At 35.3% G+C, this 18,505-nt stretch overlaps 2 protein-coding genes across 2 annotated transcripts in view; both read right to left on the reverse strand.

Moving 5' to 3' along the window:
* Positions 1–211: 211 nt before the first annotated feature.
* On the reverse strand, positions 212–5,619 carry LOC107058378 (TMV resistance protein N-like). The gene is made up of 4 exons (XM_015304013.1): positions 4,849–5,619; positions 3,697–4,771; positions 2,988–3,263; positions 212–1,503 (listed from the first exon to the last, which is right to left on the reverse strand). The coding sequence occupies exons 1-4, from the start codon at positions 5,349–5,351 to the stop codon at positions 433–435; spliced, it is 2,925 nt and encodes a 974-aa protein (XP_015159499.1). The 5' UTR covers positions 5,352–5,619; the 3' UTR covers positions 212–432.
* Positions 5,620–5,893: 274 nt separating this feature from the next.
* The window catches only part of LOC102590743 (uncharacterized), a 38,995-nt gene continuing 26,383 nt past the window's right edge, over positions 5,894–18,505 (reverse strand). The window contains 14 exon segments of the mRNA XM_015304012.1: positions 5,894–6,752; positions 7,032–7,265; positions 7,616–7,674; positions 7,974–8,398; positions 8,840–8,932; positions 9,092–9,508; positions 9,805–9,914; positions 10,801–10,883; positions 11,049–11,452; positions 11,455–14,503; positions 16,129–16,410; positions 17,062–17,336; positions 17,339–17,369; positions 17,371–18,148. Of these exon segments, the coding sequence (XP_015159498.1) occupies positions 11,199–11,452; positions 11,455–14,503; positions 16,129–16,410; positions 17,062–17,336; positions 17,339–17,369; positions 17,371–18,148 (4,669 nt within the window). The 3' untranslated portion in view covers positions 5,894–6,752; positions 7,032–7,265; positions 7,616–7,674; ... (4 more) ...; positions 10,801–10,883; positions 11,049–11,198.

Consider the following 18,505-nt stretch of genomic DNA (forward strand, 5'->3'; position numbering starts at 1 on the left):
AAAAATTGTCGATGCTATTTATTTATCTTCTAAATATGCATTATAATATTAGTAACTCTATTCTTACACACTTTTAGAGAATCTCGACGATTTTCATAGTAATATTTGATTGAATAGATACTAATTTAAAATTTTTAAAAAGTGAAATATAAAGTAAAACATTACAAAATAAAAGTAAAAAAAGCACAAGAAATTTTAAGAATGCTCGATGGAGCATGATAAAAGTAAAAAGACATGTTTAATACGCTATAATAAAGTGAGTTAAATTTAGCACAATTCCCTGTCTCACTCCCTTTTTCATCATTTAATTTTCACGTGTTTTAGGAATTAACTTATGTAATACAGTCGATCCACTAAAATTCTTATCAATGCATCTTTGTTCCTCGGCAACTACGCTCACCGCGCACTTACATTACCACCTTAACTTCTTATTTATACTTCGAACCTCCTGAGCAAAGATCTTGAGCCCGGCACTGATGATGATGAGATATTATGAAACAACGAATTATAGATCGAATCATTTCTCCGATCGGCATATATTGTGCCTAATTGCGGTATAAATTCTGGCAGCTGTGTAAGACTCTTGCAATCTAATAAGTTCAACGACTGAAGAGAACCAAGTCGGGCCATGCCTTGAGGCAAATGCTCAAAGTTATTTCCCCTGAGATTCAACTTTTTCAAAGAGGATAAGGATCCAATGTCATCCGGAAGTCCTCCATCTATTATATTGCAGTAGCTGAGATTCAACTCTTTCAAAGAGGATAAGGATCCAATGTCTTCCGGAAGTCCTCCATCTAATAAATTGCAGTAACTGAGATCCAGATCTTCCAATGAGTGTAGCCCTCCATTCACCGGAGGGAAGACAAAGTGCACTCCATCTTCGAGGCCTGCTTCTGATTTTTGTTTTGCAAAAGTCAATAATTTAAGCTTGTTCAAGCGGAAGATGGAAGACGGAGGTTGTGAAATTAGAGTATAGCTGGCATCAAGCTCCTCCAAGTTTTCTAAATGACCTATCTCTTTTGGCAAGCTACTGAGTTTTGAGCAGTAGGACACTTTTAGCATCACCAAATGTTTCAACTTGCCAATGCTGCGTGAAAGTTTTTCAAGGTTTTTCATGCCACTCAAATCTAGATTTGTAAGACTAGATTGGTGCTCAATCATAGCTGATGGTAGTTCACTTAACCCAGAGCATTGCACATGAATCCTTTTCTTCCGCTTCCCTTTTTCCTTGATGCTTGGAAATTTCTCTAAACCAGAGCAACCTTGTATATCTAGATATTCAAGAGACACCCCGCTGACAAATTCAAATGTCGCAAGCCTTTTACAATCTCTCAAATTTAACTTCTTGAGTTTTTTGGAATCTTTTAGGGAATGGTGAACCGTCGTAAGATTACTACACTCTTCCAGACCCAAATACTCTAAATTTGGCATATCCGTGAAATCTGGTGTTCCCCTGAGGTTTTCACAGCCGCTGAGAACTAGCCTCCGTAGGGAAGGAAATTTCTGCCATTCAGAACAGAAAAGGAATGAGATAGGAAAACAAGAAATATCAGGTGAAAGAATTCTCATAAAATTAAGGTAGATTTCGATTTGGCTAGTTCAAGAATGAAACTTTAAAAATTGGGATACTTTAGGTGTGTTTTTACCATTAACTCATCAATAAAAGGTGTATGAATGGTCTAGTTAAGATGTCTATCCGAAAGTTATCGTCAACTTTGATGTACTAGATCTGGGTACGTGCATTGCACGTTTATTCCAAAATTTGTATTGCAAATGACATTTTATCCCCTTCAAATCTTTGATATTTACGGGGAAAAAATTCATCATTGTTTCGATAGGAGCTAGATATATCTTCCTAATAAAAAGAATATACCTTTAACTAAAAAATTGACTAAAAGTGCAATAAAGTAAAAATAACTAACTATTGCACAAATTCAATATTCAAATGAGGATACTAAAATACCACATGCTAGACTAATGTATACGAAACAACAAACCTCGGTAAATTCTCAATAATAATAACAACACAACAACAAAAAGTTGTACAATAACAAACAAAAAACATAAATATTAAACTAAACAAATAAAAAGAGACGAGAGAAGAGAGCATAGAGATTTTCTAATTTTTATTCCAATTGGTTTAAGTGTGTACATTATTGTGTCAAATGTCACTATTTATAGGATAGTATTGAGAAACACAAAGAGTTGTCATAAATATGATATTAATCCATTTGAGATTATCGATGAGAGATGAGAGTTAAAAACATAATGAATATAATTAGTGAGAATTAAATACATTTACATAATGAAGAATTAGTGGTAATTTAATATTTAATTTATTAAATAATTTATAACATTTAAATGTAATGTAGAAATAAAACTATAATCTAAGGATAAAATATGTAAAAGAATTCAAATACATTAAATGTTTAATGGAAAATCATTTTGACTAATTATTACAAAATTCATAGTAACTATGATTATGAAAAATCATCACTATTACTACATGGAAGATGTAAAGATTGTTGGTTTTTTCTTGCTAATAATAACTTACAATTTAATAATAAGTATTGAATTGTAAGCCTAGCTGGAAATAAGAGTGTTAATTACCACAGTACGAACAGTCAAAATTCATTGAATCCCAAAATAAATATTAAATGAATTTTATTTTTTTTAAATAATTTGAAGAAAATAAATTAATAGTTACCCCCACTTATCTTACAGATTAAGATTGAAGGTTATTAGACTCTTCATTACCCAGATTTAAGTAGTACGTGAATACATGATTGCATTAAAATCTTTTGATGCATGAATTTAAATATAACTATTACTCACTATTCAATATTTAATTAATTAAATAGATATTAATATTTAATTTATTTTAGGAATAAGATAAGGGCAAAATGATAATCCAACTTTGAGGTTAGGAGTATGATATGATGATGATTTGATCAAAAGAAAATTAAAATTGAATTCAGCTATTGTACCTTTGTTTCAGTCCATAAATGAAGCAGTGAACTCTGCTGGAGATCAAGATGAACAAGCTTGTCAGGATCAAATTTTTCTGGCAATGATTCCCAAGGATATTTACAACAGTCAAACCAACGCAACTTGCTGGGAAGGTACTGATCATTGGAGCCATCATGTGTATTAAAACCATTGATGTATAATATCCTAAGGTTTTTCACAGCATTCATGGCGTTTTCCCTAAAGCTTAGGTATTGAATTTCTTGTACCCAGATTGCTTCAATTGACCTGGCCCCCTGACAAAAGAATCATTAGTCTACAAAGTATAACTTCAAATATCTGCATAAATAAAATCCGCACTCAGTATGACTACTTTCTCACTCCTCGCAATGCCAAATTTCTCATGTTCCGTTTATTTACTATTGCACTTGAAGTTCTTGAATAACTAGTGCCACTAGAAAAATCAAGGTACAGTATTAGTTAGGTCTTTCTCAAGAAATATGTTACTTAAGAGAAATACTTTGAGCAATTAATTTTGTAATTCTATTTTGTAGTAGTGCATTTTCTTGAGAAGTTCTTTAGAGTTGAGTCGAAAAGTTTTCATGTTGTGATAGAAGGAAACTGTAATTTAAACAACACCAATAACTGTCATCTTTTAAATAAAAAGTAATCGATGATCAAGTGCCTAACAGATCGAGGATCGGTAAGGTCAGTTTTGGCCTCACTTACTTGTATACTTGCTTTTGAGAATTCTTCGAAATCTTCAGTGAGCCATAGTCTGCTGAGTTCTTCCCTTTGCACTGTCACTATGTGTTTGCCCATCTTTTGTATTAAGTCATGCATTTCAATCGTATCTTTTTCAGAGATGAACACAAGAGATTTGTCAATTAACTCCCCCAATCCATCAGCAGCTTCAAAATCACAGCTCTCTAGAATTTCTTTGATCTTGGTTTGTTCTCTCCCTTTTAAGAAGCATGCAATATCTAGAAATATCTCTTGTTCTTTGGGCTCCAACCCATCATAACTTACTTTGAGTATTCCAAGAATTTTTGAATTAAAGTTTTTCTTTAATCCGTTAACAGCACTTCTCCACCTAATAATATTCTTCTCACGAAAGGAAGAACCCCACACTTCCAGGGCTAAAGGAAGGCCTTGAGCATGACGTACTACCTCCAACGTCATCTCCTCGAAACACTTATCTGGAACTTCATCTTTGAAGGCATATTGGTTGAACAACTTAACTGCATCATGTTCAAGTAGTGTAGTCACACGATATACAGCATCAGTTTTCCTTGTGAAATGCCTGTCCCTAGTTGTTGCAATTATTCTGCTGCCATTGCCAAACCAACCAAGATCCCCTGCAAGGTATTTCAGTTGGTCATCATGATCTATGTTATCAAGCACAACTAGAACCTTCTTCCTACAAAGTCTACGAGCCATCCAGTCCCTCCCGTCCTCCTTATCAAGCACACAATTTTCTTTTCCCCCTGCCAGTTTAGAGAGAAGAATACTTTGCAGAGAATGTATTTCATGCTTGTTTTCTTTACTGACCGGAAGGAAACAAGCACCATCAAATTTAGATGAGTGTATATCAAAAATAGCTCTTGCTATTGTCGTTTTACCAACTCCCCCAATTCCCCAGATCCACACCCTCCGGACATCATTGATTGTCATCTCTAGAAGGGAGTTGACTTTCTCTAAATGAGCATCTATTCCCACAATATCTTTCAAAGAAGATAAAGAAGTCGTGCATAATTTGGGCCAAATTTCATTAACAAGATCCTCAATAAAGTGTGCTTCATTCCTACAAAAAATAACAACATTATTGATATATACAGATAAGAGAGACGAGAATAAGCAGAATTTCACATCCAAACTCACCTATCACGGATATTGTGTCCTTTTATATTTGCAGCAGCAATTAAAGCAGTCCTCCATCCTTCGATCTTCTCATCCGTATACCTCGATTCGTGTCTGGCAAAGGCTTCTTTAAAGCTCTCACTTTGGTATCGAACATGTGATGGATCCACATCATAGAAGACTGGTATGACTGTTTGTCCATTATCTTCCTTGCATTTCATAATCTTCACTAGTTCATCCAAGCACCAACTCGATGTAGCATAATTTTTTGAGAAAATGATTACAGCAACTTGAGACTCTTCCATAGCTTTCTCTAGTTCTATCCAGAGGGTATCACCACTCTCTAGACTTTCATCATCTAGAAAGGTGAGTATTACCCTGTTTGTCAAAGCTTTGTACAAGTGACTTGTAAAATTATTGCGAGTATCTAAGCCTCTAAAACTTAGAAAGACATCGTACTTGCACTTCTGTTGAGGACATGAATACTGTGAATTACTCTCAGAAGGAGAAGATGATGATGCCATCAATTCTTGGAAGATTTGGAAGGTAATGGGGGTGGAATTCTTGTCTGGCAATGGAGATCAAAAGAGAGAAAACATGTTATTGTTGACCAATGATTGGGTTTTTAGAGAGTAAATATGAACAATTCATTATATTTTGGAGAGATGACATACAGGAGTGGGGTGGAGCCAAAAACATTGAATTGAATTAAATTATTGCTATTGGACTAGTCAACTGGTAAGTATTTCCACATACTAGCGGTAATACAGAATGAACTTTCTGTCCTGAAAAAAAAAAAAAAAAACTTTCTGTGAAGCTTCCCAACTGTGTGCATGTTAGTTGAAACGATCAATCCAAACACCCACTTAATTCAACTATATTTAGATTCATTTACTAGCGGTTTGAATATTGATTTAGGGTTAAAACGAAGTGAACAAGATAAATAAATTGCAGGAGTATAGATCTGAATGTTTGCTAGTGTATCCGGGACCCCTTAACCAGATTGTAAAGTTTCTGTGAAGATGGGGTCTACTCCAATTGAATTAGTCAACTTGTATCAATGCTGTAAAGCGGTAAGTAGTAGGAAATTTCTGTGATAGAATTAGACCTACCTACCCTAAAGTGGCTCCATACTCTACAGAAAATTGTACACAATGTACAACAAAAAGTACAAGCTGATGAAGAAGCAAAGAGAAAGAAGGGTAATTTCTTTGTCACCAACAGCTCAGCTAGACTTCACTCGTGTTCTTCTTGTTTGACAACTGTTTTTTTTTGGGTAGAAAAGATGATATATTTAACCTACTAGCTATTACACGGAGTGGCTACATAGCAGGGTTGAACATTTTTTATTGCATAGTAGCATTAGATAAAGCAGTGGGGGTAAAATAAGCAGCATGAGCACTAGGAGGATTATTTACAGCCCCAGAAGGGTGGAAAAACTACGCTGACTATTACAAAGGTGCTTTAAACGCGGGTAAACAGTGCCTGCTTTGTCAGCCCAATGCATTGGTAATGCAATCTGGAGTTTGGTCGAAAACTTGCCGTGAAAACCCTTATGGTTGTGGAGATTGCAAAAAATATACCTCCAGTACTTTTATTTTATTTTTTGGTTGTTCCCTTGACACTGGATTGGATTGACCAGTTTCAGTGTTTAGTTCCTATCCACCAACTATTTCTACCACATGTAGATTTGATTTGATAGTGGATCGATGTCAATAAACTCTACGCTTGCTTGATAGTGTCAAAGTATTTGAGCTCTGCATCCAAAGGAAGAATAGTTGCTCAACCACCAAGCTACATTCGATTCCTGGAAATAGTTTCCCTTTGCTCCGTTTGCTTTGTGATGTGAGGCGACTTACTGATAGTTCCATGGCTTCTTTCTCCCACCCGTTTTGGTGAAGTTTTCTTGCTTCTCACACATTCACCTGCAGTAGGATTTTGGACAGGCTACTCATCAGTAAATGTGAAGGTGTGATTTTAGTTCATAATAAAATGCAGCATTCTGGTCCTAAGAGAGGTGTAGTGTGACATTTGATAATCAACAACAACATACCCAGTGAATCCCACAAGTGGGGTCTAGGAGGGTAGTGTGTACGCTACGCAGGCCTTACCACAAGTTCACAACCCTGTGAGGGTAGAGAGGCTGTTTCCAAAAGACCCTCGACTCAAGTGCAATAAATCCAAGTAAAAGAAGAAGACATGACCTTTAATAATAATACCAGGCTATCAAGATTTCGTGAATCTCTTTCTCAGGCCCAGACACTAGTTGTTCTGTTACAAACAGAGGAAGCATGTGCTCTTCATAGGCCGTGTCACCGGTGTTGTTCTCTAAGTAATCCAAGACACTAGTTGTTCTGTAACAAACAGAGGAAATATGTGCCCCTTCATAGGCAGTGTTACCGGTGTTGTTCTCAAAGCAATTATGGTCCCACTTTGCACTGCAAACGTGAACCAAAACCAAAAGAGTGAAACTTGTCAAAACTACTTCTAAGTAATCATAACATAGATGCTACTTGTTACTTTTATAGAGATCGAAGTTAACAAGCCAGACAACAGACAATTGGTGCATTCAATCTTGGCTTAATAAGAGATGGAAGGTCATATATAGGCTATAGCCATTAACTCTATCACAGCTATAATTCTGAAATTTATCTGATGTTTTTGCAAATGGTAACATATTTTGTCTGCTGTAATTAAAAGTTAACACAAAGACTAGGTTTCTTATGTTTCGCATTTTCCTTCAAAAGAAGCATAAGAAAACTGAAGGAGATCATGAGCAAGGTTGAACCTCACCTGCATCTCTTGCTCCACCGTCTCACATTGTGCTGCATCTTTGATTGAACCTCCCTGCTATAACAAGAGAAATACTTATATTTAAAACAGAGATTTCTGTTAATATAACTGTTATACCTGTACTCAAATTATTTACTGGAACAAAATAACAACGGATTAATGAAGTTCTGAGCCCACACAAAACTGTGTATCACACTACACGTGATCTTTGAAGCCCAATTTTTAAAGAATCCCAACAATAACATTCTGAGAGGGTATCAAATGAAAATCATACAACAAAGTCAAAATATAAAACTCAGTACTCAAAAAAGCAGAATACTGACTTACAGTAAATGTATACAAATTGAACTCACCTTTTACTTGGTACAAAGATGAAAATGGCTCCTGCGGAAGTGTATTGCAAAAGTTAGAGAATGATCATTACCTTTCGACATGAAAACATTTGATGCAGAAGGGTTAAACTGACGCGTAACGTACAAGGAACTTCTGGTTTTTCCAAAATGAAAATTATATTGAAATGGTTTAAACAAGTTTCATAACTATTATTTGAGTCTTGGATTGAAGCTCTACTTGGGGTAATGGAGATTATTAGATCGAGGAGAATGTTCCCTTACTTGAGGAATCTGGATACAGATTAAGTTGAGACCTATGCATTTTTTGCCAACTATGATTGTAGCTCAAATATTACACAGCAAAGCCAAATATTCTAGCTACATGTCCATACGAAAGACTCCAATTAACCAATTTGTACAAAGGAAATAGCAATTGAAGTATTCATCTGCCAAAAAAACCATGATACTTCAAAACAAATATGATAATTGATTACTAAGGAGAAATCCTAGTCCTTCATTCTCACTGAAAAGGTGAGTAAACTAATCAAAAAGGTGCTCCTGTGGGTAAAGCAGCTCTATCGTCCATATGGAAATTCGAGCATATGGTTCTATCAAGGATTTTCAGTTTTTTTGTGACTTGCCTGCACTTCTTGAAATCTTTTCAAAATGACAGCATAAATTTCTGGCATCCATAACTCAAATAGTGGCTATTACTTCATCGAAATTTCCCCCAATTTGTAGCATTTTCTTTTCATTTTAGCACTTATTTTCAAATTCAACCAATTGATTTGCGAGTACTTTTAGGTACCAACTGAATTAATGTTGCATGATTCCAGAATCTGATCTAAGCATTGAAAATTTTAATTTCATGTTAGCCTTCAACTCACCTGGGTTAATCATGGCTCACACAAGCGGATATACGATGAAGAATCAATTGATAAAATTTACTGATTATATGTAAATCAACCATTGATGAACTCCTGTCAATAAGGGAAAAAAGAAAGAAAACACAACGGGAAAAAGAAAGAAGAATCAGCATAAAAAAATTATCAATATTAGAAGAAGATTTTGTAGATGATAGGAGGGAGAGAGCACAGTTTCATGACAAACGGGAAAAAGAAAATCATGAGGTATATTACCTATATTTAAGAAATATGGCCTTTGTTTCTAATGTTATTGAGTATTTGACATTTTAACTGGCTTCATTGGTCACGGAGTAATGGTGTTCACAATTTCCGTATCTTCTCGTACCCGTCATAACGAGATGCTCTGTTGGTTCATCATTATTTTCTCTCATTTGTAACAAGGCATCAGTTGCTGCCTATATGGAATTCACACTCCATCAAATGGATGTGCACAGTGCCTTCCTGAATGGATTCTAAAGGAGGACGTATATGTCAAGCGGCCTCAAGGCTTTGCAAACACTGAATTTCAAAACCATGTTTTCAAACTTGACAAAGCACTGTAACATACAGCAAATCCCAAGAAGCTATCCATTCCCTGATGGTGGAACCAACTTGGGATCTTCTTCTCAGGATGCTCGATGATAAACACTCCTAGTAACAAGTTAAATGTGAAGGTTCAATTTAGGATAGAGGGATTAAGTGCCAAACTGAGTCGTCCCACCTAAAGCTTTTAAAGTTATGTAATGTTTAAGAAACTTCTGGTCTTTCCAAAATGAAATATATTTTCCAAGTAAAATGGTGAACTTCAGTTTCTGATGAAGAGCATACAAGAGTAGTTTCTTTCTAGTTGGATAGCCATCACAATAGTAAGCATCTGTGGCATTCAAGTTTAGTTCTATAAATTAAAATTCAAGTTATGTTCTAGAAATGAAATTCAGAGTGCTCACTTCATCAACATCTTCAGAGTTTAGTCTCTTGCTCCTGCTTAGTTAACTGTGGCAACTGCCGCATAAACTCCTCAGCAGCTGCACAGGCCTGAAAACCCCACTAAAATTTACTGCATGGAGGAAAAACTAGTTCTGTAATTAATACAGCACATAATTAAATGAAGAACTAAGAGAATGTTTCCCTTACTTGAGGAAGTAATATGATATATAAGCATCTACAGATTAGTTGAGAACTATTCCATTTTTTTCCAAATGTTGGGGATTGATGCTCAAACATCACACAGCAAACCAAAGAGGTTTAGATATACATCCTTATCAAAGACTCCGATTGCGGATCACCCAATTTGAACAATGGAAATAGCAATTGAAGTATTCATCTGAAGTGATACTTCAAAATGAATATGATAATTGATTCTAAGGATAAATCCTAGTCCTTCATTCTCACTGAAAAAGGTGCGTGAACTAATTAAAGAAACAAAAAATACTTGATTTCAGAAAATCACTTTAGAGCCAATTGAATCGTAAAAAGAACCACAAATGAACAAGTCGAAAAACAAAATTGAGTATAATATAGAACTTAAGAGAAATTTGTTTCCAATACTCTATGGAGTCGTTCGGTGTGAGGTATAAGGTATAATATTCTCGGGATAAATGCAGGATAATTTTATCATGTGTTTGGTTGGAGGTATTAGGTAGTGTTTGAATTATTTATCCCACTATTTATAATTTTATACTATATTGATGGGATAAGTTATTCCATATACATAGTAGAATAGCTTATCCCAGGATAATTATAACCAGGATAACTTGTTCCCAACCAAATGACCTTAAGGGTTATTTGGTATGAGGGATAAGTGATAAAAATACCAGGATAAAATGCAGGATTATTCTATTCACTTGTGAGCACATTTTAAGGTAAGAATTTATGAAGATTGAATGATTCCAAGATCTGATTTGAGTATCGAAAAAAAAACTTGTTCACATCCTTTAACTCACCATGGTTAATCATGGCTTAACACAAGATGGAGAATCAATCAACAAAACTCACTGTTGATACATACATCACCATTGATGAGCTCCTGTCAGTACGGGAAAGAATAAAGAAAAAAAAAGGAAAAGAAATGAAAAAGTTATTAACAGAATTGGAAGAAGACTTTGTAGCTAATAGGAGAGAATTACATAAAAAGAGAGTTGAACAGAATTTCACTACCAACTAGGGGAAAACAAATCATGAGGTATATTACCTATATTTAAGCCAAAATTCTGGGCTTGGGGGGAGAGAGCTGCAAAGTTTCTGAAGAGACTGGTTGTTGCTGCAGATTCTCAAAGACAGCTCCTCCAATGAATATTATAAATAAGAGCTTTGTTTCTTAGAAGAGGAACAATTGGCTTCATCATGGTGTCCCAATGCAATGTTCTGTTGGTTCATCTTTATACAACAAACGGAATCCAAACTCCTTCGTTTCTCCGGAGAACGATAATGTAATAAGCCCATAGTCATTTGGTGTTTTTCCATTTGCCTTAGATGTTTCCCATAAGCCAGCAAGAGATACCAAGAAAAAATGAATCGTAGGTTCAGTATCACATTCTGAATCGTCGGATAATTCTGTATCATAATTTGGAAGGAAGGATAATTCTAGTTTCTGGTCATCCCATCATCACATAAGGGAATCAAGTCAACTGTGGTGTCAACTAGGTTGCCAGAGTAACATACAACTAATCCCAAGAAGTTATCCAATACATACCAATTTTCAGGCAAATTGATCGATACACTTTCATCCTTTCCTTGATGGTGGAACCAACTTGGGATCTTATTCTCATCATGCACAATGGTAAACACTCTTTGTGACAAGGAATCTGAAGCAGAGATGTCATTCGGCAAGGAAACGATATCCTGAGACAAGGAACGTGGAAGTGAGATATACATGGAATTTAGATCCCTCATCACACTATCTAACATGTGAATATCCGACTTCACATTCATGCTTCCAAGGATTTCCGGAAAATTTTCTAAACTAGAGCACCCCTCTAGATTCAGATATTCAAGGGAATCGATGCACAGAACTGGAAGCCTCTTGAGCTTTTTACAATTAGTCAACTTTAATGTACAGAGCTTTTTGAGACGTCCCAGGGAATGATGAACCTCTTCAAGAATTATACAATTTGACAGATTCAAAGTCGCCAAGTTTTGCATCCCTTCGAAACCTGGCAACTCTTTAAGCCTCTTGCAATCTGATAGGTCCAAAGACCGAAGAGCACCAAGTTGGGCTATGCTTCGAGGCAAATGCTCAAAATTATTTCCAGAGAGATATAACTCGTTCAGAGAGGATAAGAATCCAATGTCTTCCGGAAGACCTACATCTATTACATTGCAGTAACTGAGATTCAGATTCTCCAACAAGCGTAATCCATCAGACACCGCAGGGAAAACAAAGAACACTCCAGCTTTGAGGCCTACTTCTGATTTTTGTTTTGCGAACCGCAAGAAATGAAGCTTGTTCAAACAAACAATGGAAGGCGGAGGTTGCAAAATTAGAGTATTTTTGGCATCAAGCCACTCCAAGTTCTCTAAATCACCTATCTCTTCTGGTAAGCTTTCAAGTTTTGAGCATGCCGACACATTTAGCTCCACCAAATTTTTCAACTTACAAATACTGCTCGGAAGTGTTACAAGGTTTTCTAAACCTCTCAAGTCTAGGCACTTTAACCCACTCTTTAACTTCAAATCCATGCTTCCGAGGATTTCTGGAAACATTTCTAAACTAGAGCACCCCTCTAGATTCAGATATTCAAGGGAATTAATGCACAGAACTGGAAACCTCTTGAGCCTTTTACAATTAGTCAACTTTAATGTACAGAGATTTTCAAGACATTTCAGGGAATGATGAACCTCTTCAAGATTCATACAATTTGACAGATTCAAAGTCGCCAAGTTTTGCATCCCTTCGAAACCTGGCAACTCTTTAAGCCTCTTGCAATCTGATAGGTCCAAAGACCGAAGAGCACCAAGTTGGGCTATGCTTTGAGGCAAATGCTCAAAATTATTTCCAGAGAGATATAACTCATTCAGAGAGGATAAGAATCCAATGTCTTCCGGAAGACCTACATCTATTACATTGCAGTAACTGAGATTCAGATTCTCCAACAAGCGTAATCCATCAGACACCACAGGGAAACTAAAGTACACTCCATCTACGAGACCTCCTCCAGAATTTTGTTTTGCAAAACTCAAAAATTTAAGCTTCTTCAACTGGACAATGGAAGATGGAGGTTGTGAAATTAGAGTACCTCTAGCATCAAGATTTTCCAAGTTTTCTAAATCTCCTATTTCTTCTGGAAAGCTTTTAAGCTTAGAGCAATCCGACACATTTAGGCTGACCAAACTTTTCAACTTACAAATGCTGCTCGGAAGTGTTGCAAGGTTTTCAAAACCTCTAAAACCTAGATCCCTTATTACACTGTCGAGCATGTGAATCTCTAACTCAGCTTTCATGTTTCCGAGGATTTCTGGAATTTTTTCTAAACTAGAGCAATCCCGTAGACACAGATAATCAAGAGAATCAATGCACAGAGCTGGAAACCTCTTAAGCTGTTTACAATTAGTCATTTTTAATGTACAGAGCTTTTTGAGAAGTCCCAGGGAACGATGAACCTCTTCAAGATTTATACAATTTGACAAATTCAAAGTCTCCAAGTTTTGCATTCCCATGAAGATTGGCAACTCTTTAAGCCTCTCACAATATGACAAGTCCAAGGATCGAAGAGCACTAAGTTGTTCTATGCTTCGAGGCAAACGCTCAATGTTAATTATACTGAGATTCAGCGTCATCAAGTTTGGCATCCCCATGAAGTCTGGCAGCTGTGTAAGCCTCTTGCAATTTGATAAGTTCAAGGATCGAAGAGCACCAAGTTGGGCTATGCTTTGAGGTAAATGATCAAAATTATTTCCCTGGAGATTCAAGTGTTCCAAAGAGTATAAGGATCCAATGTCTTCCGGAAGTCCTCCATCTTTTAAATTGCAGTAACAGAGATCCAGATCTTCCAATGAGTGTAACCCTTCATTCACTTGAGGGAACTCAAAGTACACTCCCTCTTTGAGGCTTATGTTATATCTTTGTTTCGCAAAACTCATGAATGTAAGCTTGTTCAAGCGGAAGATGGAAGACGGAGGTCGTGAAATTAGAGTCCCTGTGGCATCAAGCTTCTCCAAGTTTACTAAATCTCCTAGATCTTCTGGCAAGCTTTCAAGTTTATAGCAATTCGACACATCTAGAGTAACCAAGCCTGTCAACATGCCAATGCTTCTCGGAAGAGCTTCAAGATTATCCAAATGTCTCAGAGTTAGGCACTGAACAATATATGATGGCAGTTCCCTTATCTCAGAGTCACACATCTTAATATTTAAGTTCGGCCTCGGTCTTCCGCAGATCTCTGGAAATTTCTCCAAACGGGAGCAGAACTTTAGATCCAGATATTCAAGAGATTCCACGTTAACATATGGAAACCACTTGAGGCGTCTACAATATATCAAATTCAACCTCTTGAGTTTTGTGCGACATCCCAGGGATTGGTGAACCTCTTCAAGATTAATACAATTGCCCAAATCCAAATTCTCCAAATTTGACATCTCCGTGAAATCTGGTGTTTGCGCCAGGTCTCTAGAGCGGCTGAGATCTAGCGTCCGTAGATACGGAAAACGCTGCTATTCAGAACAGAAAAAGGATGAGAAAGGAAAACAAGAACAGACAGGTAAAAGAATCTGTAAAAAAAATTGGCTGAGGTTTCAGTACGTTTATCCAAATTAAAAAAAAAAAAATTAGCCAAGGAAGTAGAGTTCCAACAGTGTTTTCTTTTTATTCTCTCTTTAGATGCAATGACTATTTATTTCAACATTGTATTTTTCTATAAAATAGTTGTACATAAGTTACCCTTCATGTCCGTCCCACTACATGCAATCTCAGGATGCGATTCATATCTTGCTAGGGAAATGTTTGAACCACTTAGCTTCTTATAAGTTAATATATGATAGGAAGATTTGGGAGAAAAACGACATAAAGATCTTCCAGTAATAGATATGAGAATAACCCAAAATCTATCTATATATCCATCTATCTATCTATCTATATTTATATCTATACTACCTTAAAAGCATGAACTCCCTAACTTTATGTTAAATCACTATAATACCCCCAACTTAAAACACCCAGTTTATTATATATTCTATATTTAATATTATATTTATATCACTATATTATATTAAATGCATACACCTTTTCACATTGATGGGTAGTGACTTTTTTTATAGAGTTGTGACTTTTCGATGAGTTATATTATATTATATTAAATTGTATTATATTAAAGTCAGACAACTTTTCACATTGAAGAGTTGTGACATTTTTGAAGAGTTATAACTTTCCTGATGAGTTGTGACCACTTTGAAGGGTTGTGACTTTTCTATAGGGTTGCGACTTTTCCGAAGAGTTGTGACTTTTCTAAAGGGTTGCGACTTTTTCGAAGATTTATGACTTTTCCGATGAGTTTTGACCTTTCTAAAAGGTTGTGACTTCTTTTTTATAAGGCACCACGAGCAGTTTTTTATACACTACCCTTTGTTGGCTGTAAAAAAAAGGGGCTTCATCAGTTCTATATTTTTATGATAAGAAACAATATGCACATACTAATACCACACATTTTTAACTATAAATGGACGGATTTTCTCACATTTTTAAACTACGATTTTTTATGTTTTCTATTCTTCTCTTCTTAAAACCTCAAGTTTTGATTTACAAACGTTTGACAATCTCAAAGTTCAGTGAAATTAGAACACTCCATAACATGAATGTTAAATTAATCTAATACTCCAACTAAAACATCCAATTTAGTATATCTTCTATATTTGATATCAATATTTATTTATATTTTATTATATTAAAAGTAAGAACAACTACAAAACAATAATAACAAAGTAATGCACTATGGCGAAGGGAGTAGAAAGTTTATTTTAGAGGTGTAACTAAGAGATTTTAAGAGTGACTAATTTTTTATTTAGCAATATTCATATTATTTTTAAAATAGTGTGGTACATGGTTTGATTTTCACGTGCAACGCACGTGCGTCAAAACTAGTTATATAAAATATATTAATTTGAGTTTATGGATTTAACAACTTCTTTTCATTTTAAAGACACGCATCATAATTTCAGAACAAGCCAAAATATAAAGTATATCAAATAAAACAGTCTGAAAGAAAAAGTATCTGTGCATCACTGAAGGACAAATATAGTTAGAGAGAAAATAAAAATAAACAAGAATTTAATTATTGTACCTTTATTCCCGTCCATAAATAACGCAGTGAACTGAAGCGGAGTTGAAGATGAACAAGCCTTTTGGGTTCAAAATTTTCTGGCAATGACTCGCAAGGAAAGTGATTCCAGACAAACCAACGCAAGCTGTTGGGCAGGTACTCAATGGAGCCATCATCGCAAGGGGAGTAATCTTGGGACCATATGTATAATATCCTAAGTATTTCCATATTTTTCATGGCCTCTTTCCTAAAGCATATTTCCCCATCGTAATGAAACCAGATTGCTTCCATTGCCTCGGTTCCCTAGTAAAAAAGATCATTTCTTTACAAAAGTATAACTTCAAATGTCGTATAAAATTCAATTGCCAATATGATTACTTCCTCAATCCTTGCAGTGCCAAATTAGCGTACAATATTTGCTAGGTCTTTTAAATGAAATATGTTGCTTAAGAGAAGTATACTTTGTGCAATTAGTTCAACAGTTCTATTTTCTATGGAGTTACACATTTTCTGAAAAGTGCTTTAGAGTCAAGTCTGAGAGTTTTTTCATGCAGTGACAGAAAAAAATTGTAAAGTAGTAGTGCCAATAACTTGTAATTTCAACGGTAAAGTGAATTCCTGATTGAGTTAGTATATATAAAATCTCAAACAAAATTCAAGTTATTTAAAAAAAAAAAGAAGTTGACTTAAACAAAGTAAGTGGCTACTAGACTAAATCATGGCTTAGTAACATAAGAAAAAACAAATTAGGCAGCGGTAATTAAAGTGGCTACTTGACGAACTAGGCGGTGTTAGACAATTAATGTTACTTGCTTCTACTACTAAAGTAAAAAACTGATGTGACTTAAGTGCGGAAATATGAAGTAAGAAGAACAAATAATGGAATTGACCCTATTTGTCTTTGGAATATGAAAATTAGAAATTGAATATTATTGTATTGTTTAGTCTACTTACTTTATTGTTGACCATCACTTCTTCAAAATCTTCATAGTCCCATATTCTGCTACATTCGCCTGCATCCTTTTGAATTTTCACTATATATTTACCCATATCTTGTATTAAGTCATGCATTTCAATTGTATCATCTTCAGTTAAGAACACAAGAGATTTGTCAATTAGGACATCCAATCCATCAGCTCCAAAATCACAGCTCTCAAGGATTTGCATGACTTTCTTTTTTTCATCTCCTCGGAAAAAACAAGCTATATCTAGAAATATCTGTTGTTCATGGGATCCAACCCATCATAACTAATTTTGAGTTTTTTGAACAATCCCTGAACTATAGTTTTTCTCTATATAGTCTATAATTCTTCTCCACTGACTTAGGTCTTTCCTATGCAACAAAGAACCCCACACCTTGAGGGCTAAAGGAAGGCCTTTAGCATGATCTACTACCTCCAACGAGAATTTCTTAAAACGCTCATCTGGAACTTCTTTTTTGAAAGCATACTGATTGAACAGTTGCAAAGCTTCAAGATCAGGTAGTGTAGGCACTTCATATATTGCATCAGCATTCTTTATCAAAGCTCTATTTCTAGTTGTTACAACAACTCTGCTGCCACTACCAAACCAACCAACATCACCTGCTAAATACTCCAAATGATCTCTTTCATCAATGTCATCAAGCACAATTAGCACCTTCATAGAAGAAAGTCTGCTCGGAATCATGCACTTCCCCTCTTTCTTATTATTGACATAATCATCAGTCTCTACTAACAGTTCAGAGAGAAGAGTATTTTGTAAATAATGCAGTTGATTCTTTTTGGCATTTTCTTTAACATCCTCGAGAAAACAAGCAGCTTTAAATTGATAAGATAGAGTATGAAAGATGGCTTTTGCTATTGTCGTTTTACCAATTCCACCTGTTCCCCAGATCCCTAAGATCCGAACATCATCAATTTCTATTTCAAGTCGGGATTTTAGTTTCTCTAAATGAGCATGTATTCCCACAACATCTTTCAAAGAAGATAAAGAATAAGCACTATTGCCTAATTTGGAAGAGATGTGGGCGACGATCTGCTGAATATTCTCATATTTAATCCTACATAAATAAGAAGATTGATTGTGGAAAATGTGAGAAAGTCAAGTATAAGTAAGTATTTCATGTTGTTAAGGGTAATAGCAACAATCTATATGTAAGTTGCAAAACTTGAATAGTTTATGAGGATTTTTATGTGTTCTCTCTAATTAAACAGGACTGTGCCTTCTTACTGACAGAAACATATTTAATCTACCATCATTCTTTTATATGCTTTTAATTGATAGGACTATGCCTTCTTACTGAAAAGACCGAACTCTTGAAGAACCAATCAACATATTATCTACCTAACAATGTCATTGAGCAATAAAACTAATAGGAACTATGCCTTCTTATAGATAGAACTATATAATTATTCTA

The sequence above is a fragment of the Solanum tuberosum genome, unplaced genomic scaffold, assembly GCF_000226075.1.
Source record: "Solanum tuberosum cultivar DM 1-3 516 R44 unplaced genomic scaffold, SolTub_3.0 scf00505, whole genome shotgun sequence".
NCBI lineage: Eukaryota > Viridiplantae > Streptophyta > Magnoliopsida > Solanales > Solanaceae > Solanum > Solanum tuberosum.

Coding starts and splice junctions, on each gene's coding strand:
- LOC107058378 (XM_015304013.1), bottom strand. CDS start 5,351: ATGGCATCATCATCTTCTCCTTCTGAGAGTAATTCACAGTATTCATGT. Junction 4,772..4,848: donor GGACACAATATCCGTGATAG/GTGAGTTTGGAT, acceptor TATTTTTTGTAG/GAATGAAGCACACTTTATTG. Junction 3,264..3,696: donor TCTCAAAAGCAAGTATACAA/GTAAGTGAGGCC, acceptor TTCTTTTGTCAG/GGGGCCAGGTCAATTGAAGC.